The 11,447-nt window shown below is 45.2% G+C and overlaps 1 protein-coding gene across 1 annotated transcript; it reads right to left on the minus strand.

Moving 5' to 3' along the window:
- Positions 1-562: 562 nt before the first annotated feature.
- On the minus strand, positions 563-9,899 carry LOC108664375. The gene is made up of 10 exons (XM_018150955.2): positions 9,822-9,899; positions 9,581-9,610; positions 9,158-9,353; positions 8,884-9,030; positions 7,652-7,915; positions 7,083-7,349; positions 6,521-6,612; positions 1,968-2,196; positions 1,301-1,572; positions 563-733 (listed from the first exon to the last, which is right to left on the minus strand). Exons 1-10 carry the CDS (start codon positions 9,882-9,884, stop codon positions 716-718), a joined length of 1,578 nt encoding a protein of 525 aa, XP_018006444.1. The 5' UTR covers positions 9,885-9,899; the 3' UTR covers positions 563-715.
- Between the last annotated feature and the right edge of the window lie 1,548 nt (positions 9,900-11,447).

The following is an 11,447-nucleotide window of genomic DNA, read 5'->3' on the forward strand; positions in this document are numbered from 1 at the left end:
AGATAATACACCCTGGCCTAAATATTGGCTTTAAACAGTGTATTATAATCAAGATTACGGTGTTAGTGGTCTGCGTCTTTCGGCTCTGAAACTGAGTGTAGTTATTACATGCTGAGGCTGGACGTTGGCTCTAGGGCTAATTTAATGGATGAATCTCAAGCCTATGGCTGCGCCTCCGTTTACGGCCACGCCATTACATTCATGTCACTGTTTCACTTTCAGGATTAAGCGAATATTTCAGATTCAGGAACATATCCTGACTAAGATGCGTGGGCTTGTATCTCAAGATTTTGAATTTTTAATGGAGAATGATTACATCTGTCATCCATGGCACAAGACTGCGCAGTTTTTGAACAAATGTTGACAAATATTGGTAAAAAATTTTTTCCAGGGTAGAGTTGTACTCGGCAGGCTGGCAGGCTATTGGTGGAGCATAAGCAGAACGTGCCACCACTGCATCGGCGATGTGGCAGCATAATACCACATAGGTGTGTGTTTGGCACCCAACTACCTATGATCTACCTTTAATCTCCCTATGTGATTGTTAATAAAACATCAGTGCTTCACCAATAATATTTATTAAATCCGGCCGGTTCACTTCTGCTTACAGTTCCTGACGCGAAACTGTAATGGGCTTGACATGCAGGGTTCCATTGGGTGTAGTTCGTAACGAACCGCTGCGGAGAACCGCCCTTGAACGACAGCAGTGAACCGCTCAACGACCTGCAGAGATCTGTAAACGAACCAAAAATTTAACAACAGACTATGACCAGCCTGAGTCATCAAAACTGTACAATTAATGAGTACATTTGTAAAAAGGTGCTATTGCACTGGAAGACCATGTACACAGGTATTAGTGAAGAGAAAGATGCAGAAAAAACTAAGGTGTTTAAAGGAATCGCCAAATCATCAGAACAACTTGGTTACTTCTTGGGTTTGAATGTTTTGAACGTGTTGTCGTTTAGACTGGACGTTAACATGTGTTGTCGTGAGGACATGTGCGTCAGGAGGACTGGACGTTAACGCGTGTTTTCAGGAGGACTGGACGGTAACATGTGTTGTCAGGAGGACTGGACGTTAACATGTGTTGTCAGGAGGACTGGACGAAAGAGGAAACCTTCATTTAGCAATTAATAAGACCAAATGAATGAGTTATCCATAGAAGGCTACCCTTGATCAACCTGTCTCAGATCTACCTCTATGTCTAACTACTTTGAATATTTCATTTCTCCCTATTCTTTGCTGTTACTTAATTTAAGAGCAAGGAAACCGAGTTGCTCTGTTGACTCCTTTAACTTACGGAGACGGCCACCAGATTGATGCCTAAGCTATCAACCTCCACATCAAATTTTGCTTTTTCATCAAATCCCACGTTGGTTAATGTAATGCGGCCATCAGATATTGGCGCCGTGAAAGTGTTGCCATTGTCCTGTCTCTTGAATGTCAGTGTGGTCCCGGGGAGGACGCCACAGACGTCGTAAGGTGTCAGGTCAGTAGGCCAGGAGACGACGATATCGGACTCAACTTGCTCGTAGGGGTACAGGCTTATTTTCCCGAGTTCGTTGAGAGGTACTGTAAAAGAATGACATCCTTTATGAGAGGGTCGTAGAGGAGTACTGTTGAAGGAATTATATGAATTATAACTCAGTTCCAACTAAGTTGCAGGTTTGAAACTCAAGCCGCTAGCACCACTTCGGGAAAAATGTTGTCTGAATATGAGCCAAATATTGTACGCAATATGGTATAAGTTTGCATATATTGTCTAACACTGTAACTAGCATAATTCGTACCTAATATTGTACCTGAAATGCTTGGAATTACACTAGTCCACGGATGTGAAGTAGAGTAATACCCAGAGTTCAATTTTTCAGACTCCCATTTCTAGTTGGGTTATCAAAACAGAATCATAATTGATGATGAATACTGACTATTTGGACCTATGATAATGCTATAATTAGGGTTCTTACATTCTAACTCATAGGTATCCGAGACCTCTCCGCCGTCCGTCACCTGGATGTACGTGACAGAGAGCGAGGAAGTCAGACAAATATCAGGCACAGCCACAGTTCCGATCTCGATGGTGCCTTTTGGTTCCGATATGGGGAAGTCAAGATCCGGACCAGTGCGCGTTTCGTCCGTGTATTTAATGCCAAACCTAATGTTGAACTTGGTGAAGCTACCGCATCCAGGTGAAGCCTGTAGGGTCAAAGCTTGCTGAGTTAGAGAAGGTGGTGGTAAAGAGTTGGTGTGGACAATGTGTGTGGACAGTGGGTGTGGACAGTGGGTGTGGACAGTGAGTGTGGACAGTGGGTGTGGATAGTGGGTGTGGAAAGTGGGTGCATGTGGACTTCCCTACTAGGCTTCGTCGGGATAGGACGTGTCGCGGGTGGCTCTCACTGAAGTAAATCGTTGACGATTATTTTTCTTTGATGACCAGCTGTTGTTAATTAATTGTACAGACTGGGCCCAAGTAATGTAATTCAGTGTTTTGACGGGAAATAAGGGAAGTAAGTATAAAAGAAAAAAAGAGAATAATTTGCTTAGTGTGAGAGTGTTCAGAAAATTACTCTTTTATATATAAAATAGACAAGACCAAAAAAAAACAGATCCGTGGAATGAAATTATAGCATTCAATATGGGAAGCAATGAAGTATATACATTGAATGTCAGGTGTTTACATTATATCACTGAAACAAATAAGAGTGTTGAGTTGTAGTAAGAGAGGGAAGCAGCAAGTGTGCTTGAAGCGAAGGCATTTACGACTGCCTGCCGAGCCAACAGCGCGGTCTGTGAGCCCAGCGTTCCAAGCTTGGTACTTGTACTTGGTAATCTTGGTACTTGTTTGGGACATAGCAGTCCCAGGCCACGAGGGATCGCCGCCTCTGATTATCGTTCATCCGCCCTCATTTGGGCCACCTGATGCACGATGACCTTATGACCTTATGATGAGTTTTAGGACGTCGTAGTCCACGGTCACGCTGATGCGCCGCCTTCGTCGTCCTCCGTCCCCGAGTCGTCGTCGGATGTAACGTTGGACGTGTTCCGTCTATTTGCCCTCCCTTTGGGCCACTTGATGCAAGATGCTGTTGCTTAATTGTCACTTGCTGAGGGTGGTTTCCCATTATACTGGACAATTCGGGATCTTTCTCAACCACTTGTCCAGTTGTCTCTTGAATGTTGCAAGAGTAAACTCCCCTCCTCTCAGCGCTTTTGGTAAGACATTAAAGAGCCTCGGTCCTACCACGGACAGTGATCCCTCACGAAGAGTCTGTACTCTGACCGCGGCTCGGTTATTAAATGGGGGAATCCTGCACAGTCTCCCCCTTCTTTCGTTGTAATATGTCATTATTTTGGAGGTCTCACTCTCGAAGTTGGGAGCCAGTCCGTTTATCATCTTCCAAGTGTACAGTATGATATACCTTTCTCTTCTTCTCTCCAGTGAGTACAGTTCCAGGAGTTTCAGCCTTCCCCAGTAGATCAGGTTCAGCTCCCTCATGCCGCTGATCCTGTACGTGAAGGTCCGCTGCACTGCCTCCAGTTTCCGCACCGCACCCGCCTTGAGTGCCGACCAAAGTTAGCAGCAATACTCAAGATTGGGGAGCACGAGGGCTCTGAAGAGTGTAATCATTGGTGCTGCTTCTCTCGTTCGAAATGTCAGCCATATCCACCCCCTCCGTTGCCGGCTGCGCTCGACTATTTCCTCGATATGGGCATCGAACGTGGCTTCAGTACTCATCAACACTCCGAGATCTCGAACTAGTTGCTTCTCCTCAATTTCTGTGCCATCTGATGCCAAGTAGCGATGTGGCATCCCGATCTCTGTGCGGACTCTGTATCTCATTACTTCGAACTTGGTGCCGTTGAATTACATATTGTTCACTAGGGCTCAATCGATAGATCATCCTGTAATCTCTCGCAGTCTAGGTCATCTGTGATCTTCATCAGCACTCTTGTATCGTCCGCAAATGATGATGTAGATGCGTGGGTGAGTTCCGAGTCTATGTCGGCAATGTGGATGAGGAAGAGGATCGGTCCAAGCACGATGCTGTTAGCTTGCTGTTGCTTGGCCGATGCTGTTGCTTGCTTCTCGCCGCTGGTAGTGTTGCAGGGGAGGTCGATCCGGGATTGTGCCCAGGAAAACTTCCAATTGCCTCTTGAAGGTCTCCAGGGTGAACTCCCCCTCTCTTAGATTCTTTGGCAGGACGTTGAACATCCTTGGCCCTGCCACGGAAAGTGATCCTTCCCGCAGGGATTGAAATCTGACTGAGGATCTGTTACGTATAGGTGGGGATCTTGCACTGTCTCCCCCTAATCTCGTTGCGATATGTCTCAATCCTGAAGGTCTCGCTTTCGAAGTTTGGCACCATTCCGGTTATCATTTTCCATGTGTACAGAATGACATACCTCTCCCGTCTCCTCTGCAGTAAGTACAGACCCAGGTGCCTCAACCTCTCTCAGTAGTTCAACTCTTCCATCCTTCTGATCCTGGAAGTGAAGGCTCGCTGGACACCTTCCAGTTGCCGCACTACACCGAGTGTGAACGGGGTCCAGAGCTGGCAGCAGTATTCAAGAATTGGTATTACAAGGGCTCTGAAGAGTGTGATCATCGGTTTTGCTTCTCTTGTTCTGAACGTACGCCAGATCCGCCCCATCTTTCGTCTACCTCTTGCCAATTTCGTTCTCCTGTCATGAGTATCGGGGTTTGCTGAATAGTATTTCAAATTGCGCTCCCAGAAGTTCGCACATGCCCTGGTCGTCTCCAACAAGAACATCGTTATTTTTCAGAGGACCCACTGAGGCTCTGATTTTGGCCTTTGACTGGGCACATTTGTAGAAATATTTAGGATTCTCTCGAATGGCAGACACCGCTTGCACCTCCACAATTTGTTGCTCAGCCTGGTGTGAGTCCTGCAACTGTCGTTCAGTTTCCTTAATTTTCTTCTTTAGACGTTCCAACCTCCGCCTCTCCATATTCCTGGAGGCGGCCGTTATCCGATTATTCAATCTCGCTAGTTTTCTCATGAGGATCCGTCTGTCCCTCGGAATTATATGGCGTTTGGGGGTCGTTTTTCCCGGCGTGTGACACACGCATACCTGCAGTAATACTCCGCACAGCTTGTTGTACATTGCTTCGGCGTTCAATTCCAGAAAAAAAAACCGATGCACCCCGAGAAAAACAGGCCCTAAAGTCCGCAGCATTCCGGGAGACCGACGAATCCTTATGAGAAAACGCAAGCGATTAAATAAGCAAATGGCTAAATCCACTAGTGATATGAGGAGACAGTCTAGTAGATTTGCACAAGGAAAGCGAAATCAGGCTGTTGGACTCGCACAGGATGGAAGAACAAGTCGTGGAAGAGCGAGTGGTTGAGGTCATCAAAGAGAGACCCAAGTATTTTTTTAAATACGCTCAGCCTGAGGCTAAAATAAGGACGCCAGTAGGCCCTCTTAACGATAATGAATTCATTGTCGGAGATGACCATGGCATGTGTGAGTTACTGGGACCGCAGTTTGATTCAGTGTTCAGTAACCCCCGCTATTCAAGGGAGGAGATTGAAATTGAAGTTCTCCAGGAGTTGCCAGGCGGAAGAGGGTTGGAGAACATTGAGTTTGGACCAAAAGACATGGAAATAAGTATCAAAGAAGTGGCGACGTTTTCAGCGACAGGGCCCGATGGAATTTCGACAGTGCTGTTGAAGAAGTGTGTTGGAGCTCTGAAGGCTCCGCTCTCAATACTCTGGAAAGCCTCGATGACGGAGGGAATTATTCGTGAGGGCCTCGAAATGGGACTGATAACGCCAATCCACAAAGGAGGTCCGAGAGACAGACACCAAAATTACAGGCCTGTGACCTTGACCTCACATGTGATCAAGGTATTCGAGAAGGTAGTGGCCAGGAGGCTTGTCCAGTATATGGAAGAGGCTGACCTGTATAATAATGGACAACAAGGTTTCCGGCGTAATCGTTCCAATTTGTCACAGTTACTGGAGCACCATCACTAACTTGTGGCCCAGCTGGAGGAGGGAGCTGGCGTGGACGTAGTTTACCTAGACTTTGCTAAAGCTTTCGATAAAGTTGATCATGGGGTGCTTTTCAGAAAGCTGAGGCTGTTGGGGGTAGGAGAACGCCTGTTAAGTTGGATTCACAACTTCCTTACAGTTGTACAAACNCCACTACTGTCCCCGTGTTGTACTGGCCGCCACTACTGTCCCCGTGTTGTACTGGCCGCCACTACTGTCCTCGTGTTGTGCTGGCCGCCACTACTGTCCCCGTGTTGTACTGGCCGCCACTACTGTCCCCGTGTTGTACTGGCCGCCACTACTGTCCCCATGTACAAGCACTTTTAAGGTTGTAGGTAAGCTATTGGATCTGAAGCTTTTGTATAATGAAAAATTCTATTTTCTTCTATTCTAAATTATTCTATTATTCTAAATTCTTATTCTGTACATATGAATAATTTATTTCCATAGAGCAAAGTCATTGAAAGAATAAGTAAATAAAGATATATATACGGCCTTACGTCGTAAGATACGATGATCGTTTTGTTCGGGAATAAGTTGGCTTCCATTGTGAATCCCGGCACCACATTGAACGGCCAACTCCCTTGAGGTTCTGTTCAATAGAAGACAACTTAGTGGTAACATTAACATTAGCCTTGTGTGGGTAATCCTGACCCAGAGTATCAGTGCAACGGTCAGAAAGTGGGTCAGTATTAGAACATTATTGTGTCATGTTATTCTTAAGTATCAAAACACAATAATATTCTAATACTTGACCCATTTATATTTCTGAGCTTGAACTCCTGTGTACATATGAGATAAATACTAATTCAATCAAATCAGATGAAAACATTATGGAAAAATTTGTGGCTTTATATGAAAAAAAAATTTTATGTTCACATGTTGAACTGAATCACCTCGTGTTTATCTAATATGAATCTTTTCTAAAACAAAGCTGCACCGTCCGATCCAAAACTACTTAGTCTGAATTAGAGCAACATAGTTCGAACCAAAGTTACATAGTATTGAATTTCCAGTATTCGATGAGAAAATGTTGAGTAGATCTACCATCATTTGTGGTACCTGGCTTGGTAGTCGCCACCGTGGCGGTGGTACCGAACTTCTCTCCGGTAGATTGACCGAAGGAGACGCTGAAGACTATTCCGCATCTTGGGATGTTCTCAATCGTCGTTTTGAACAAAGTGCCTTCGACGTAATTCTCCTGGCCGGAGAAGCTAACGATGAAGCCGGGATATTTGCAGCCAACATCGTCTGCAGTCCACGTCACGTCGAAGCTGTTGTTCGTACCCGCCGTCAGGGTAGCAGCCACCGTCAACACTTTGCCATAGGCTTTATATAAAACAAAAATTAATATATATGTTCGCGTTTTGAACTAAATTGTTTCGTGTTATTCCAATATGAATCTTCCATGAAGCTACTTAGTCCGAACAAAGCTACATAGTCCGAACCTAAACTACATAGTCCAAAACATAATTACGTAGTCAAAACCCAAAACTGTATAGTCCAAAACCAAGCAACATAGCCCAAAACAAAGCTACATAGTCCTAACCAAAGCTACATAGTACTCAATTTCCCGTATTCGATGGTATTGTGAATATTGTGTAGATCAACTATCATTTGTAGTACCATACCCGGAATGGTAGTCTGGGCGGTGGTACCGAACTTCTCTCCGGTGGGGAGACCGAAGGAGACGATGACATCTGTGTTGCTGCACTCTGGGATGTTCTCTATCGTCGTCTGGGACGAAGTGGTTTCGACGTACTTCTCCTGGCCGGAGAAGCTGACGAAGAAGCCGGGGTAGTTGCAGCCACCATCATCTGTAGTCCACGTCACGTCGAAGTCGTTATTCGTACTCGCCTTCAGGGTCGCAGCCACCGTAAACAATTTGAAACTTCCTGTTGAAAATAGAAAGAAACGCGTTTATTTAGAAGAGTCTCTTCATACCTTCCCTTAATTAACTAGAAAAATGGGATTTTTTACATTGCTATCCAGTCTTCGAAATTAAAGTACCCACCGTAACTGGCTGTAACTGGACTGGACCAAAAGTGGGAAAGATGACTTGCGAGAGTTTGCAAGAAAACCTGTATGCAATACATGACTGCAAACTAATGCAAAATTCACCCTTAATGTGAAGCAGCGGAAGAGTCGGGATAAAACTCAGCTACTTGGCCCCGGACGGCACAGAAATTGGGGAGAACAAATTTTTTCACGACTGTGCAGTGAGGAAGAGTACTAATGTCACGTTTGGTGACGTTTAGGAGCAAAAACTGCAAGAAGCAGGCAAAGGTAATGTGGACGTTCGGAACAAAAGAACCGGACTGATGATCACGCTCTTCAAATCTCTTGTGATACTTCTCCTTGATTACTGCTGCCAACTGTGGACCCCGTTTACGGTTTGCGCAGTGCGGGCATTAGGAGCTATGTCAAACGAATCTTCATGCGAGGAAACGAAATCTTCAAGGTGTCAAAATATCACAATGAGAGAAGACACTGTGTACAACACTCCATCCGACAAAATTGTTAGTTTCTGAGCTCAGTTTGCGGAAGCTATTCATTTCCATAGCGGGACCAAGGCTGTTTTACGTCATGATTATGGAGATAACAAGAGTGGGAGTCTTACGCTCTGGAGGCCTTCAAGAGACTAGACTTGTCACTAGGCACAATCAATGGTCACACGGGGTTGGCCTTAGAAAAAGACAACGTAGCATCAAGACCTGCAACTGCAATGTTCAGAACCCCACCCACACAAGCCATCCCACCCACCGTAACTGGCCTTTATCAGAGGTGGGTTGAACTAATTCATCGCACCCACCGAAATTGGGCTCGACCAGAGGTGGGATGGAACCGAAACCATAGCACCCACCGAAATTTGGCTTGAATAGAGGTGGGTTGGCCTGGTAGATGGCTATGTAGTTTGCTACTGCTGCCTTCTGGTCGGCGCATGCATGACTCGGCACAGTTACGTTGTAGGTGGAACAGGTGGCACCATCAAAGTACAGTGTGGAGTGTCCTGCAAACATTGCGGCGGTTAGTAAAATGTTGTTTCATAGGAGCATTGGACAGTTATTATTGCATTCCATTAATACATAGTAAATGGCAGCTTAAGCGGTGGCAACCGCCGGCTGTAACCAACTCACCGGCCACGGCGGCAGCGTTGACGCAGTCCACGAAGGTGGCCGCGTTCGGCTGGGGGCTTCCGAAGCATTTCAACATCTCCTGGTGAGTGTATGTGCGGCTATACACGATCCCCTTTTTGGACTTGATGGACTGGAACACGACCGACATTTTGCTTTTCTTGCAAGATGACATGGGGCCTTTGGGGGTCACAAGCACCTGTAATCATTAAAATGGTGAATATATACCAGAATATTGATGTTGGTGACAGGACACAGTTGAGAACTTGAGCCAGTTGCTCACAAACAAACTTTTGGTGGCACAGCAAAGCCTACATTTCATGAATGCATGGGAATTATAGCTTAAATTTTCATAAAATCCAAATGCAAAAATAGGTTCACAAATTTCAGTTATATTAGAAGCGTGTGATGGTTGTTTCTACTCACTTCAACAGCAGGGCCTGGAGGCAGGCTCGCCTGTGGGTGGGATAAGGGTTAATTCATTCAGTATTAGCTATCACAGATATTAGCAACTCATGATTTGTCTACTTGACATTTCACAAGCAATTTGTAGCATGTGGGTTTGTTTTGTCCCCTAGCTGTATAAAAAAGTCTAATGTTAACCATATTCAAAGAAAGGTCTAATTAAATTAATACTCCTAATTTTACCAGAGTTAATTTTAATGACCTGGGCTTCATGGAGCAACGTGGTCAAAATTCCGGCGAGAATCAGAGGAAGGAGTTTGGCCATACTGACCTTCCCAACCTGGGGAGACACGGGACTATGATTATTATTCAAGATATCAGTATGAATATAATTTATGATACATGAAATTATTAGTAGTATCGAAAAAGAGCTCATCAGCACAGCTTGGTAGAATTTTCAATTCTAAGAGTCATAACTGAGTCATCTTCCTCACCATCTTTGAAACTCGATAATCGTTTTAAATTAGTTCTATAGATAAAAAGACTTTTCTTTTGTAAAGAAAAAATAGACAAAGTCTCTCGCATGTCCTTCGTTGATTGTCGTTATTAGCCCTAATTTTAGATCACTAGGAACGTTCCCTTCGCTCAATGTTCTTTTCCAGAGCAGTCAGAGGGAGCTTTAGTGCACTGACACATTTTTTCAGTAACACTGCAAGGACCCCACCTGGCCCGGTAGCCGAATAAGTCGATAATTCTTCGATACTACTCTCTAGATCCGGAGTTTCCAACTCATTGTTCATCAGCACCTGCCCCCTGGTGCTGGTGGTTCTTGAATGACTCCAATTTCGTTCTCCTGTCTTGAGTATCTGGGTTTGCTGAGTACTTATTCATACTGTGCTCTTAGCAGTTCGCACATGCCCTGGCATATACTTTCAAAACAAGTTAAGAGATCGTAAGTTCATCAGCCAATCATTGACGGCCTTTCTAGCAAAATCCACCAATCATGGACATGAAAATAGAGAGGAAGTACTTCACTTAGTTCACTTAGCAAATTTTGAAAGTATGACCCCTGGTCGTCTCCAATACGGACATCGCTATTTTTCAGAAGCCACACTGAGGCTCTGATTTTGTCCTTTGACTGGGTATATATGTAGAGATATTTGGGATTCCCCCAATGACAGACACCGCTTGAGCCTCCGTAACTTTTTGCTTAGCCTCGTGTGAGTCCTGCAACTGTTGTTCAGTGTCCTAAATTTTCTCTTTTAGATGTTCCATTCTCAGCCTCTCCGTATTACTGGTGGCGGCCGTTATCTGGTTGTTCAAGCTCGCTCGTTTTCTCATGAGGGTCTGTCCCTTGGAATTATGTGCCGTGTGGAGGTAGTTTTTCCAGGCGTGCGACACGCGCATACCTGCAGTAGTACATCACACAGCTTGTTACACTCTTTCGGTATTTAGCTCCAGGAACTTGGATCTCCAGTCGATTTCGAGGAGTTTGTTCCCAATGGTCTCGCAGACTGTTTTTCGATGATGAAAATGTAGCTCAGCCAGCCCCTCTCGAGGTGTAGGCCTGGGCTGGTTTCCCCTCCCAATTGTTGTCTCGACCACCACTAGTCGATGGCCTGACAGTGCGGTCTCCTCAACACGGATATCAGCAACCAGTTCTTCATTGCTGGTGAAGAATAGATCCAGGATATTGTGTTCCCTTGTTTCTCTCAGCACCTGTTGAGATTAGCAAGTGCTCCCTAGCGAATCGAAGTAGATGTGTTGCCTGGTTTCAGTCCTGATCTCTGTGCCGTCCTAAGCAAGTGTGGCCATCGTATGCGTGTCAGGTTAATATTTCCCGCAACCACAATATTTGGGGAAGTTTCACCCAATTTGGCCACCTCTG

The sequence above is a fragment of the Hyalella azteca genome, unplaced genomic scaffold, assembly GCF_000764305.2.
Source record: "Hyalella azteca isolate HAZT.00-mixed unplaced genomic scaffold, Hazt_2.0.2 contig15178, whole genome shotgun sequence".
In the NCBI taxonomy this organism is placed as follows: Eukaryota; Metazoa; Arthropoda; class Malacostraca; order Amphipoda; family Hyalellidae; genus Hyalella; species Hyalella azteca.

What these genes read in the sequence shown, in the direction of transcription:
- LOC108664375 (XM_018150955.2), bottom strand. Translation starts at nt 9,884, where the DNA reads ATGGCCAAACTCCTTCCTCTGATTCTCGCCGGAATTTTGACCACGTTG. An exon ending in CGCCCAGACTACCATTCCGG is followed by an intron (nt 7,350 to 7,651) that starts GTATGGTACTAC and finishes TTTTATATAAAG; the next exon opens with CCTATGGCAAAGTGTTGACG. An exon ending in CGATCATCGTATCTTACGAC is followed by an intron (nt 2,197 to 6,520) that starts GTAAGGCCGTAT and finishes TTGACCCTACAG; the next exon opens with GCTTCACCTGGATGCGGTAG.